General features: G+C 49.1%; 1 protein-coding gene and 1 long non-coding RNA gene across 2 annotated transcripts in view; one reads left to right on the plus strand and one right to left on the minus strand.

The window, feature by feature from the left end:
- TCERG1L (transcription elongation regulator 1 like) overlaps positions 1-13,923 on the plus strand; it is a 211,318-nt gene extending 197,395 nt beyond the window's left edge. Inside the window, exons 10-12 of the mRNA XM_023185819.2 lie at positions 3,216-3,305; positions 9,182-9,300; positions 13,640-13,923. Of these exons, the coding sequence (XP_023041587.1) occupies positions 3,216-3,305; positions 9,182-9,300; positions 13,640-13,796 (366 nt within the window). The 3' untranslated portion in view covers positions 13,797-13,923. The remainder of the gene's footprint in view (positions 1-3,215; positions 3,306-9,181; positions 9,301-13,639) is intronic.
- LOC111522066 lies at positions 11,269-13,833 on the minus strand. Its single transcript, XR_002725154.1, has 3 exons — positions 13,818-13,833; positions 11,750-11,806; positions 11,269-11,661 (listed from the first exon to the last, which is right to left on the minus strand). It is a non-coding gene; the product is annotated as an uncharacterized LOC111522066 (long non-coding RNA).
- Positions 13,924-14,690: the final 767 nt, after the last annotated feature.

A 14,690-nucleotide genomic window follows, 5' to 3' on the forward strand; every position in this document is an offset into this window, starting at 1 on the left:
GAAGGTAGCGTTCTGTTTTGGTTTTAGAGATGGAAGGTAGGGTTCTGCTTCTGTCGGAGGCTCCCTGCCAGTCCAGACCTGTCCCGTCCGTGATGACCTCCGAGAGCCGTCACACGCGTGGGGCACCTCCAGGACGTTGGCATCCCACATGTGGTTGAGCCGTCCTCGAGCTCTCAGCCACTTTAGTTGAACTGAACCCCCTTTTCTCAGAGCTGACGCATCTGCCGGAACAATGCACGATGAGTTTCTCAGTCTCCAGAGAGGCTTTTGGTGAAGCTGGGACTGAAGTTAGATCTAGTTTTCCCTGGTGTTGTTTTATAAATGGTGACCTTTTTCTTTATGCCCAAGGTCTTGGCCGCCTTCCCAGGGCTGAGGTGCCCAGTTTCAGACAGGGGCTCACCCAGACCCATCCACAGCAGGAGGCATGGACAGTGCTGGGCTCGGGCCGTGCTTCGGGGTCTCTTCCCTGCTGAGAGTCTGCTCAAGCCGGTGTGGGTGCTCAGGGAAACCTGGGGCTCCTGGCAGCCACTCATCGCTCAGCAGGGCAGAGAGGCAGCCCCCTGAATGCTGGGAGGGAGCCAGGGCGAGACCACCAGGGCCTCGAGCACCCAGCTGAATTGTGGACTCACCTGAGGGCTCAAGGAGGAGAAGTTTTAGAGGGTGTGAGTTGAGGGAGGTGACGTGGCAGGGAGGGGGGTGGTTAAGAGACAGCTGTGTCTGTCCCAGAACCAGATGACCATGGCCAAATGCTTTGCCCACGTGGTCTTCATCTAGCCACTTGATCTGGAAAACACTTTTGGGTTCTCCAGACCAGGTCCTTGTCACTGAGAGGATGTTGAAAACAGCTGTGAAAGGGACAGCCCAGTTACTGTGGCTGTGAAGAAGGTGCAGTTTCCCTTCCTGAACCTCAGACTCCAGGTGCCTGTGCACTCTCCAGCAGAGATGCCTGCGGGCTGAGACGGTGCCACACAGTGACCTGCAGTCAGGGACGCCTGCTGCCAGCTGGCCACTATCTGCAGGGTGATGCTTGGGCAATGTCCATTTTATGGAGCTATCTGCCGAGTTTGGAAACTGCCTCTCTGGCCTGCAACCACACTGCCTCCTCTGCAGCTAACTTCTGGTGCCTGCATTTGTAACAACCAGCTCTGGCTTCTTCCACTGTGGAAATGGGAGGGAATCAATTGCAACCCGGACACTAATGAGGGAATAGAGGAGCTCCAGCCGGCGTTCCCAGGGAGACAGGAGAGAGTCCCACTGCAGGAGGCTGAGAGTGGAAGAAAGGGCACAACTCCAGCCCAGCTCACATGACCTCCAGTCCCCACTCTTGTGATTCAGGCAGGGTGGAGGGACAGTCCTGAAACAGCGATCAGATGACAATGTGCAGTGAGGGACCAGCAATGCAGTCCTCGGACAGAGTCAAACACTCACTCCAGCCCGGGAGCCAGAACAAGACCCTGTTGTTCTCCCACCAAGGCAGCTCCAGTATTCACAGACACAGTCACAGACATGGCCACAGACACAGCCACGGTCACAGACACAGTCATGGTCAGAGACACAGCCACGGTCACAGCCATGGCCACGGTCACAGACACGGCCACGGTCACAGACACAGCCACTGTCACAGACACGGCCACGGCCACAGACATGGCCACGGTCACAGACACAGCCATGGTCACAGACACTGCCACGGTCACAGACACGGTCATGGTCACAGCCACGGCCACAGACATGGCCACGGTCACAGACACAGCCATGGTCACTGACACGGTCATGGTCACAGCCACGGCCACGGTCGCAGACAGGGTCATGGTCACAGACACGGCCATGGCCACAGACAGGGTCACGGTCACAGACACGGTCATTGTCACAGACACGGCCACGGTCACAGACATGGTCACAGTCACAGCCACGGCCGTGGTCACAGACAGGGTCATGGTCACAGACACGGTCATGGTCACAGACACGGTCATGGTCACAGCCATGGCCATGGTCACAGACATGGCCACGGTCACAGCCATGGTCACGTCATCCACAGGGGAACAGACAACAGGAGTGCTGAGACGGGCACCAGGATCGCCGTTGCTGTTCGTCAGGAGGTGATGTGACGATGTACAACAGGGTGAGGAAGAGGGTGGAATCACAAACTTCTGCAGGAAAGGGTCTGAAGTTTACAGAAGAATTCAGGTCTTTAAGGATCAAGTCACATATAAAATGCCAAAGAATCAAAGAAGTGTTAGGCAAGAGGAAAGAGAGAGATCTCTGCTAGATGTGGAGACCCCTGAGAGAGGAACAGCGTGTCCTGGTGTCAGGGGCGTGCTGGGCAGACAGGATTCTAAACACCACTGCCTACCCCGCCCCACCGCGCTGTGCTCATTCTGTGCGGTCCTCTCCTTGAGCATGGATGGGGCCCATGTCACACCCGTGGCAATGTTGCACTGTGTTGTGTAAGACTCTGCCTTAGCCAGGGAGAGATTCTCTCTCTGGCTTGAGGAAGCTGCCCCACTGTGGGGGCCCTGGGGCAAGGACCTGCAGGCAGCCGCTCGGAGCCAAGATTGGCTCCCAGCTGGCTGAAGACATGGAAAGCTTCAGCCTGCAACCACGAGACCTGAATTCTCCCAACGTCCAGTGAGCTTGGAAGAGGACCCCAAGCACCAGACGAGAACAAAGCTCCTGCTGGCACCTCGTCTCAGCCCAGTGGGATCTGGGCCAAGGAGCCCAATGCCCCCATGCTGGACTCAGGACCCACGCAGCCCATGGAGTGACCCGAGGTAGTGCTTGTGACCCACTGAGTTTGAAGTCGTTGCTTATGCAGCAATAGAAACTGAGATGTGAAGGAGATTCCCTGGGCACCGGTCAGCCACCGGTCATCAGTACATTTTACAAATATGATTTTTCCTTTTGAAGTGGGGTGTTCCAGAATGCCACGCCTCCACAGATATAATTGGGGTTTTGCATCAGGGGACAGAACCCTGAAAGTTACCCAAAAAAGAAATGGTCATGAGTCATGAGTCTACAAATTAAATTTTCTAATGTTCTAGGTATTGATTTTCTTGGGACGTCTGACATGTCTAACATCTATACTCCACCACATCACTGAATCTATTGTACTTTAATGCTGGTTTTTGTTTGTTTGTTTTTAACCATGGATCATTTCAGCGCGGCTTCAGGCTTAGCATTAGATGCTAACAGCAACTCTATTGAATATCTTTCTTTAGGTATCAGCATTTTCTACCTGGGAGAAAGAATTACACAAAATCGTGTTTGACCCACGCTATCTCCTGCTCAACTCTGAGGAACGAAAGCAGGTAATGGAGTGGGAAGTTACTTTGACTGCAGAGACGCGGCATGAAAGCGACTGCTGCATCCTGGATCTGGGGAGCTTTTCGTTCCCGAATGACAGACACTGTGTTGTAAATGTGGCCGGTGGGGAGGAATTACAACTCCAGCACTGGAGCTTGCAAAATTGTAAACAGAAGAGTTAGAGGGACTGAGGAAGGCTATTCTGGTCATTATTCTTACCTCACCATTTGGTTATGACCCTGGAAGACAAATACTTTTAGAGATGAAAATGTAGATTTTAGGAGCATTAACCCTATGGTCATTCCAAATGACCATAAATCATATGTTAAAAATACGAAATACTGAAGGTATTATATAAAGATAGTGAAATAGGTGGTCTTACGTAAGACCTTAAGGTTTTATATGCTTAAAGTCTTATATAATATGGAAGTTGTCAGAATCAAAATGAAGCCAGTAATGTTAAGAGAACCCTGACAAATAGAATGGGGGAAGGCCATGAAGAGAAGGTTCTCATACTTGTGTACCTGATAACTAAAAAGGCTCTATGAGAACCACAGTCTTGCACACAAGGTCATCAGAACCTTTTGTTCTGTTCTGTTCTATTCTATTCTATTCTATTCTATTCTAGACAGGGTCTGGCTCTGTTGCCCAGCCTGGAGTGCAGTGTTCCCATCTCAGCCTCCACTTCCTGAGCTCAAGCCATCCTCCCACCTCAGCCTCCTGAGTAGCTGGGACTACAGGCACCAGCCACCAGGCCTGGCTAATTTTTGTACTTTTTGTAGAGATGTGGTTGTTCTGTATTCCCCAGGCTCATCCTGAACTCCTGGGCTCAAGCAGTCCTTCCACCTCGGGCTTCCAAAGTGTTGGGATTACAGGTGTGAGCCACTGCACCTGGCTCATCACAAACTTATACACACAAAAAGCACTTCTCCAAGGACTCCTGCCCAACAACTGCCTGTCCAACCTCAGACTGGCTTCATCCTGTTATGAATCTCTGTAGCCAAATATAATTATTTCAAAACAATGATTTAATCCTCTCATTTATTTTTCCTTAAAAATTACTGTCTTTTTTTACCTCCCTGAGTATTCTTGTCATTTATGATGGCATGTGTATTCCCATCGCACTGCTCTCTTCCCAAATAAGCATTCGTTTCATTTTAGAGAGCCTCTTTCTGCTTATTCTTCAGGTTGACAATAATAGTAATGAACTAGGGGTGGTCCAGAGAACAATAGCAGCACAGTAAAGGGTGGAAGTTCTACAGAATGTTGCCCAGAAAACAAGGAATTGATTAGAGGGGGTTCTCTGGGGGCTATTTTAAGGAGAGACTTGCCAGGGGTCTGCCCTAGCTTTTCACAAAGTCAGTGCCTGAGCCAACACTGCTTTCCATATCAAACAGACAGAGGGACAGATGGTGTTGACTCACAGGAGGGGCCTGTGGTTGCTGGGGGAGGGAGCAGCACAGCCTGGGTCTATGTGGCCCGCAGAGCGCGTCTGAGAAGGGCCCTGAGATAGACTCTGGGAGGTCCGGACTTTCCTACCCAGACTCCATGCGTGTGGTCACGTCTTGCCCTCCCTTTGCCCTTTGAGTTCAGAAATGATGCACATGGAAGGTGAGCTATTAAGAAGAGCAGCTGAAAATGGAAGAGCCATAGTTAATTTGGGGAGGAGGGATTCTGTGACCAGGGGCCCCCAGGTTGGTGTCCACTGGATTTCTCACACCAGCAGAGTCTGATAAAGCCCTAGACAGAGGGTATGGGAATTGCCATTTTATTTTCCGTTCTGTCCTCTGCTCATCAAGTCCCTTTAAGCACATGCCTGAGATGATGTCAGTGGAGCACTGACTCACAGGGTCTCAGTCACATGGACCCATGTTGCTCGTTGTAACCAGCTCCCACTCTGTCCCCACTCCCGCTCCCAGCCCTCGCCCCACCACTCCGCTCACTGGAACTGGACCGTCTCCCTGGAGCAGGCTCAGGGGCAGGCTAAGCAGTGTGACGTGTTCCCAGGATTGACTGCCTTGGAATACAGAACTTGAACCTTTCAAGAACTTGGAATTAATAATCTTTTACTGTCTTCTAGCTGAGTTTCATTTTCTATAATGAAGTATTTTAAAATATGTGAAATGTGTTATCACAGTCTCAAAATAATACTACAATAGAGTTAGCTGAGTTTGGGTGTTATATATTTTTTTCCTATAGTGAAGGAAAACCATAGACTTTGATAATTGGTAATATTTCACCGTTTTGTTGCAATTTTAAAAATCAAAAATTTCAGCTATGGCTGGGCACAATGGCTCATGCCTGTAATCCCAGCATTTTGGGAGGCCGACGTGGGCGGATCACCTGAGGTTGGGAATTCGAGACCAGTGTGGTCAACATGGCAAAGCCCTGTCTTTACTAAAAACGCCAAAAATTAACCAGGTGTCATGGTGCTTGCTTGTAATCCCAGCTACTTGGGAGGCTGAGGCAGGAGAATCACTTGAACTCGGGAGGCAGAGGTTGCAGTGAGCCGAGATTGTGCCATTGCATTGCAGTCTGGGCAAAAAGAGCAAAACTCCGTCTCAAAAAAAAAAAAAAAATCAGCTATGAAAAAGCATAGCAAGGAGCCTGTGATTTTACATGACAGACTCACTGGAGGACATAGGCAGGAGCCATAAACTAGGCAGTGTCTAAAAATCATCAGTACATCTGGGGTGCGTGTGGCGTGTGTGCTGTGTATGGCGTGTGGCTTCTGTGTGGCATGCATGGCACGTGCCATGTGTGCCACCACAACTAGTTTGCTGTTGTCAGTTGTTCTCTCTCTGTGCCATGGATACCTTTTGAGGCCATTAGTCCCTTTAAAAAACACTGAATCAGTAAGATCATCTCCATTGCAAAAAGAAAATTCCAATTTATGATCAAGCCCCTTCCAGATATTCTAGTTTAAATGCCAAAGCACATCTCTTGGAACAACTGGGAACACAGGGGCCCAGTCTGCTTGCTGGATGGAAGTGGTTCATGGGCAGGGCAGCACCAGCCCCCTGATGTCCCCCCAGTATCTCCCCTGATGTCTGGGGGACATGGGCATCCCACCCAGGGCTCATCCAAGAGAGCACTATGAGGCTGGACCTTCCTCAGGCCATCGTCAGAGACAGCAGATGCCAACCCTGATGGGGCTGGGCCTTCCTGGGCTGGGATGCTCTGCCCTTGCCTGGGTGGGTCCTCTGCAAATAGATGGGATGAGAATACAGCTCATGCTAATTACCCATTGCCTGGGGAAAGCCTTTAAGCATCCCTGTGAAATCACCCAGAGGAAACTGTGGGCCTGTCCTACTGTCCTGCAATTTGGTCCTAGAAGGTTCAGTGGGAAGGAGGAAGCAGGCCACACTATAGCCAGCACACTGGAGTGGCCAGAGGGCGTTCAGAAGTGCCTGCAACCTCATCAAAGGGGAGCATGGCAGCTCGTATGAGGAGTAGGATGGAGAGAAATCATAGCAGGACCTCATCCAAAGACCACAGTCCTATTTAGGAAGAAATTGGGTTAGAAGTGTCAGACGTAGAATCGGTACAGGACCTCGTGTCACACGATGTGTTCATGGGGAAAGCTAAGGCCCCTGGTGTGAAAATCACAGCCCTTCCTCTGCTAGGGGAGCTGCACAGGAGAAGAGGGTGATCCTACACAGAACCAGGGTCCAGGGAGTGTGAAGCAGGCCTGTTTCTATGGCAACAAATAGCGTTTTGTTTTATTGTGCTAGAACATACAGCAGTGATATAATGGCCAACGGAATCTCTTTTAAAAAGTCATGCTCCACTTTGGATAAAGCTGGTATAATTTGTTAAGGATGAAAAACAGAACCTGCGATGTTAAATTATAGCAGCATAAAATAAAGTAACAGAGCAAAGCGAGAGGAAAAAGAGGAGCATTTGATGAGATGGAAAAATGGTTCTAGGCAGAGAGAGAAGCAGGCATTTCTGAAGAGCCCTGACCCCACAGCCAGCGAGGCTTTCTCTCCAGGTCTAAAATTAATAGAGCAAAACTCTAGCTAATGATGGAGCCATATGCTTTTATTTGGATAATAACCCTGCATTCATTTTTTTATTAGTTAAATGTAAGACAATTGAGAACTTACATTGCTATAAGAAGCCAATTATGGCCGGGCACAGTGACTCACACCTGTAACCCCAGCACTTTGGAAGGCCGAGGTGGGTGGATCACCTGAGGCCAGGAGTTTGAGACCAGGCTGGCTATCATGGTGAAACCCGTCTCTACTAAAAATACAAAAATATTAGCCAGGCGTGGTGGCACACACCTGTAGTCCCAGCTACTTGGGAGGCTGAGGCAGGAGAATTGCTTGAACCCAGGAGGCAGAGGTTGCAGTGAGCCAAGATCGTGCCATTGCACTCCAGCCTGGGCAACAGAGCGAGACTCTGTCTCCAAAAAAAAAAAAAGAAAAGAAAAAAAGCCAATCATATTCTTACATATACATGCACGTATTCTCAATTTGAGCCGTATTTGTGGATGTTTCATTTTGCTACTGTATCTTCAGGAGACCAGTAGCATTGTGTATTCATAACCCTGTAAAGGTTTGCCACTACTGACATGGAATCTGAAACAATGAGACAAAGTGGGAAGGGAGCCGCTCCAGAGAAGGGGCTGAGCGGTGCTGGGGTGGAGGCTTTCACCTGCCCACCCTTACTTTCTCATCGCCCCCTCACTCGGCATGAGTGTCGAAGAAGCCGCCTGCTTGGTCCTCGGTCACATTCTAAGATCTGCCTGGCGGTTGGTTGGATTGGTGCAGAGTTGCCATTGATTGACCTTATAGGATCCTATGTGGACTTTCTCCTGATATTTTTGTTTATGTTTATTTACATTTGCATAAACACTCATCTTCAGTTTATTTTTAATGTTCTTGAGTTTGGGGTAGCATTAGGAATGAAAGAACTTTGTCCCTCTTTGACTCTGTAGTCTATAAATGACCATTTTTCGGTTGTTAGAACAATGATCCATCTTCCTCTGACAGAGAAGAGGTTTTGTGGCCTGTCATAAAGAGATTGCATCTCGTTATGCGGGCTGCCGGGTTCCAGGAGAAGTGCCCTGGAGCCTTGCCCAAAATTGCCTGCCAGCTGATGTGCCTGTCCTTCCCACTGAGGAGCAGAGTTTTCCTGTTTGGGGCAGCATTTGAGATGCACTTCTGGTCAGACCGGGGCATGCCCAGTGCCCGAGGGTCAGGCCTCCTGGTCAGTTGTTTCCACACTGATGACCCAGGCAGCCTGGCATCCCATGACCTCCTCAGAAGAGGCCGCTTGTGCGCCCTGAGTCCTCCCCAACACGCCAGACGCCCAGGTTCACAAGTGGGGATCAGAGATGCAGAATTTACTTTCTTTTCACAAATTAAGGTCATTTTTGGGAGACTCGAATGTCAATTACGTCACCCTGGGAAGTGACTAGCAGGAACTGAGTGCTCTGCTGTGTTCTGGTGCCACTGGCCATGATGAGAAAGTGAGGAGGCCGCGCAGTACGGATGCTGCTCAGAGACCACAGCGAGGACCATTGCAGCCTACAGCATGAGTTCCAAATTGCCACTTGGTTCCAGATGCCTGCAGAGAGGGCAGCCAAGTCATTCTCCGGGTTTCTCCAGCAGGGCTGTTTCACGTTTGACCCAGAAATGGCGCCTGCATGTAGAGAAACGCCAGGCCGTGTGGGGACCCAGGTTTAATTATTCAGACCGCTTGGATCCTGGAGAGCTATGCTGAAAGGCTGTTGCTCATAACTCCAGCAGCTGCGAACACGGACAGCTTTTGCCATAGATTCTTGCTGCTTTCTCATGTTGTGCTTGGAATACAAGATTTCATTTCTGATATGCAATTTCATGATGTTTTTCTTCTGTGTCTGTGTTTTAAGATATTTGAACAGTTTGTCAAGACAAGAATAAAAGAAGAATACAAGGAAAAGAAAAGTAAATTGCTGCTAGCCAAAGAAGAATTCAAGAAACTTCTAGAGGAATCTAAAGTGTCTCCCAGGTATGGAGAGAGAAATATACCAGATGATTTCTGGGGCTGGGAACCTACCAATTACAAGCGGACTCTTCAGGTTTGTTTTTGTTAAATTGTGTAACCCAGCCTTCCACAGACACAAAAGTGTGAGCTTCGAAGACCTGCGGGTGAGACCGGGCCGACTCCCCGCTACCATGCTGCCTGTCATGAGCCTCCAAATGTCCCTCTCATCAGTCCTGGGAAAGTGGGCTATTTGGTATCCAAATGCATCACAACCATTTTATTCCCACCCCACATGCCTTTCAGATGTCAGCAGCCCTGACTGACCCAGATAACCAATCAATACGTCAGCACCCATGAGATGAGGTCGAGTTTCTGAGCTAATGATCAAGAAGCAAAAATGCAAAGCTAACTACAAACAGCAGCACCATAACCCCTACCACACCCCTTGGTTCTAGATGTCTTAACAGTTGGTCCCAGAATAAGATGAAGATTTGATACACTGGAGAACTGAACTGAGTTAACTGGGTTGCCAAGACTTACTAAAATAATAAATGAGGCATTATTTCCATGAAATAAGACACACTTATAAGAAAAGAGATGTTAGAAATCGGAAGAATACATAAGCTTAACTCTTAAAAATTAGCTTTAGATGACTAATCTTTATAAACTCATGAACATGTACTGCTCTTAGAACTATAAAACTGTAAGTTTTGTAAGCGTAAAAATGGTTGACAATGTAATTTTATTTTAGACTGGAAGATCCAGCATCAGGTTTTTGTTTGTTTGTTTTTTGTTTTTTGTTTTTTTGTTTTTTGTTTATTTTTGAGACAGCCTCACTTTTCACCCAGGCTGTAGTGCAGTGGCACGATCTTGGTTCACTGTAACCTTCACCTCCGGGGTTCAAGCAATTCTCCCTGCTTCAGCCTCCCAAGTAGCTGGGATAACAGGCACCCACTACCATGCCCAGCTAATTTTTGTATTTTTTAGTAGAGACAGGGTTTTGCCATGTTGACCAGGCTGGTCTTGAACTCCTGACCTCAGGTGATCCACCTGCCTCAGCCTCCCAAAGTGCTGGGATTACAGGCGTGAGCCACTGCGCCCGGCCAGCATCAGTTTTTAAGCGGACATTAATTGATGCTTTCTATGAAGGCATAGGCCTCCTTTGGTTGACCTGTGGTTTGGTTGATCAAGAATTGGGTGGCCTAAGTTAGTGCTGGTTACACAATCCTCATAAAACTTCTCTAACTATTCTAGAGAACAGGTACTTTCTGAATGGGGAAAAATAGCATGAGTTATCTTCATCACAAGTGCTAACGTGGGCAAGTAAATGTGTGTCCCATTGCTTACAACTTGTGATTTTCTATGGTTAAAGTAGACATGAGAATGCTGGGTTCTAGCCATGGCTTAGCTGTGTCCACCCACCAGGTGGCCATGGGACAGAGGCCGCGGAGGCAAGGGCTTGGGAAAGGTGCGGGAGCCCCTTCTCTGCCTTAGTTCACAGCCTGGCCCTGGCCCTGGCCCATCTTATCCCAGCCATGGGGTAAGTATTGGACCTTCCTGTGCGTCAGAGCCCTCCTCCAAATGGGAGGATGACCACACACACCTCAGAAAGGGACTAGCAGGATGGAATGAGGGGCTGCAGGGAGGGACCCCAGTGGCGCCTGGCAGGCAGGAGGAGCTCCAAAAGTGATAGCTGTCATTACTATCGAGACCGTCATTACTGTTGAGACTGTCATTACTATTAAGGACATTTGGCCAGCATTCTCTGTCTCTCTATTGATTAAATAGTAGCAATAAGCCACATACTCCCCTTCCCATGAATATATCATGAAGACGACGGAAAAAGATATTCAGAATGCAATGAGTCATTTAAAAAAGATGACACACACACACACACACACACACACACACACACACACACAAGGAAAATGAGTGGAAGAAATGAGAAGGGAGTTAAACTGACTATTTTTAAAATTAGATTTAATTGCCTGCTATTTTTTAAAAGAAATTTTATTGTATATATTTAAACTATACAACATAGTGGTATAGGGTGCATAGAGATCATAAAATGCTTACTATAATGCAGCAAATTTTAGCATTTACACTTGAGATATATTGCTTTTATAATTATAAAGCATTTTTTTTTTCATTTTTAAAGTAGCTAAGTTTACAACATTTCAAAAACTTTTTCCAGATCTCCTGTCTACCGTTCTGTAGGCATCCTATTGAAACATGTGCAATTCAGATGACCACACGCTGGACAGCTAGGCTCATCCCCATGCAGGCCACGTGGGCCTCTTAGAAACAGCCGCCTGGGGCTGTGTAGCCTCCTACAGCCGTACAATCCCTTCCTGGTCGCCCGTCTCAGCCTCAGTCTCGAGCAGCCTGTGGGAATGGTGGTGATGGGATAGTCCAGAACACTCCTGGACAGCCCCTAGCCCCAGCCCTGCCTGCCTCCTGGGAGAGCAGCCACTAGGGACTGGGTCCTAGCCAGGTGGGGTTGGCTACCTGGTGGGGTTGACACCTGGTGCTCCTTCTTGAAAGCTGCAGCAGCTGCCTCCTTCATGGCAGGCTATCTGAGTCCTGCTTAGTGGAGGGAGAACAGAGATGCAGGGCCCGTGACTCAGCTGACCTTCCTGAGCTCACACCACAGCTCGTCAACATCAGCAGAAAGCCAGTGCTGCACCTCGGCATGGCTCAGGGGCCACAGAGGTATGAAGCTCCCTTTCTTTTCAGGGACACTTTTTCAGAGAGACCCAGAATAGGACCTGTCTAGCAGCTGCCCCTGTCCAGCCCCTAACTGAGAATGTGTAGATGCCTGTCTAGCCAGGGGAGCGTGGAATAAGCCCAGGCGAGTCTGACCATTTGACTCACCCCGAGCAGGTCAGGGGTGGAGTGTGGCTTAGCCACGGCACAGCAAGGTTGTTACATCAGTAAAGGAAGGAAGGGGGAAGGAGGGAGAGAAGGAAGAAAGGAATGGGGAGAAAAGGAGGGAGGGAGAGAAGGAAGGAGGAAGGGAAGGCAGGGGAGAGGGCAAGAAGGAGCGAGGGAGGAAGAGGGAAGCCAGAGAGAAGTGCTTTTCTTGCAAGAGATGTGTAAACAAGCACCCCCACAGATGGACAGCAGGAAAACGGCAGCGCCTTGAGGAAGGAATGAGACGAATTGTTCAATGACAGAAATGAGCATGAGTCTGATAATTATTTGTCTTGTCTTCTTACAGCCATGTCGGCATAATCTTGTTGTTTGTATATTTCAGAAGCTATTAAGTTATAATAGTTTAACACAATAATTCAGTGTCTGCAAGGAAGTGTAAAATTCTCTGTGAAGAGAAATGGGAGGGAATAAGAAGAATCTCCCGGACAAAGAATGACCACATTTTTCCAGGCACCCCGGAGCACATTGCCCAGGCCAGGCCCTGCTGTTGCTGGACAAGCGAGTGCATCTGCACGGACCAGTGGCTCCAGGCCTTGGCCCCTCTATCCCTGTCCCTGTTCCTGGCTTCAAGTTCAAGGCTAAGAGAACAGGAATTTGCGGGGCCGGTGCCTGTGAAGGTCAGGTTGGTCACCGCAGAGGCGCGTCCTGCTTTGCCCTCTAAGCTGCCCTAGCCTTGAGAACAGCCTTGCTGGTCTAGACTGGGTCACTCGTGTTTGCTTGTGGGACACCACCTGACCTGGCAGCTCTGATTCGCTCCATCAGTGTTTGGGGCTCACTACTTGCCAGACGCTGGGCTGGACATTCAGGGCGTTTATCGGAGAATGAAGCAGATAATGCCTCCCCCATTCGAACGTGGGAGTCCGGTTCCACACGTGAGGTTTGACAAGATCACCACTGTGAAGAGGGCCATGATGGAGTCACAGTTCTTTGACCTTCTAGATAGGGCGAGTTTCCCAAAGAAGATGCCTTGGCCTGGTTTCTCATGACGAGCAGCTCTAACTCGGGGAAGAAACAAGGGAAGGGTGTGCCAGGCGGAGGGAACAGTGTAAGAAAGACGGTGGCAGGCAGAGCATGGTGGCAGCAAGGAAGGGGCGGAGGAGACCTGGCAGGCAAAGTTGTGATGGGGACGGCTGGGAGAGTGACAGCTGCATGAGACGGCTGAGGAGGCTAGTGGGGGCCGCTCATTTCTGGAGACCACTCAGAGGAGAGACCAGGGGGTCCTGCAAGTGAGGGCAGGTCAGGGCTCTGCAGGACCCCGGTGAGGAGCAGGCATGGCCGGCCAGAGCTGCTCACCCACCGGGTGCCCTGCCGCCCACGGCCCGGCCTGGTGGAAGGGCTGGCTGCTTGCTCAGGCAGTACCGCTGCAGGATCTCTGGGGAGGCCAGAGTTACTCTCTGGCAGGTGTCTCAGGAAACTCTTTCTTTTTCAGGACCACATTTAAGGAGTTTGCAGAGAAATACGGCCGGGATCAGAGGTTCCGACTTGTTCAAAAAAGAAAGGACCAGGAGCATTTTTTCAACCAATTCATACTTATTCTTAAGAAACGGGACAAGGAAAACAGACTAAGGCTGCGGAAAATGAGATGAGTTTGTGAAAAATGCAATAACCCCGGGGGGGTTGGCCCTGGGCGTGCCAGGGGCGAGGAGGTCGCGGTGGAGACAGACACGGGCGTGGGGCGGCCGGCACCTGCACGACCCAGCGGGCACCGGCGCTGCGGGGTCTTCGTTCTCAGAGGATTACTGTTTCATATTGAAGCTCTCTCTTTTGTACGTTCAGAGTTTGATGCGTTTCTAATCGTCATGATACGTCGATCTCTTAATTGTTTTAATTATGCAGATTACTTGTAATATACACAAATTATCAATCCACTGCAGGACTGTGGGGAAGCGGGAACAGGGGCCTCCGTAACCATGTCAAGGCATTGGTGTCATCACCTGAGACGATTCGCGAAAACTTTTCTGAAAAACCTTTGTGAATGACGATCAGCGAAAACTTTTCCGAAAAACCTTTGTGAATGACTTCGTTCCTCAGGATTCCCGCGGTGTTGAGGAATTCCTTACTCTGTCCCTAGGTCTCAGTCTCATTTCTGAGTAGCAGCAATAGGGTTTTCATCGTTCCATCATAGTGACAAGTGTGAACATCCCACGCCTGGACTGTGGGTCACTTACAGGTTTCCAAGGGTGGCCGCGCGTTCCTCCCAGAGGGGCGTCCCGGTCTGGAGCAGGGAGCCGTGCTGGTTGCCACAGGTCCTACTTCAAAAGAATTATTTTGTACAAAACCATCATGTTAATATTTGAGTTATTTTTATTGTATGCCCAGAGTTTGCATGAGATTTTTTCTCATCACCTTTGTATAAAAAATTTTTAATTTTTTTTAATCAATAAATATTTTAAACCAGTGTGTGTGTGTGTGACTAAGACATTCCTCATGATCTTAAGCAGCAAAATTGTGTTTCAACTAAAGATACCCAGTTTTGAAAG

Source organism: Piliocolobus tephrosceles, chromosome 9 (assembly GCF_002776525.5).
Source record: "Piliocolobus tephrosceles isolate RC106 chromosome 9, ASM277652v3, whole genome shotgun sequence".
NCBI classification, from domain to species: domain Eukaryota; kingdom Metazoa; phylum Chordata; class Mammalia; order Primates; family Cercopithecidae; genus Piliocolobus; species Piliocolobus tephrosceles.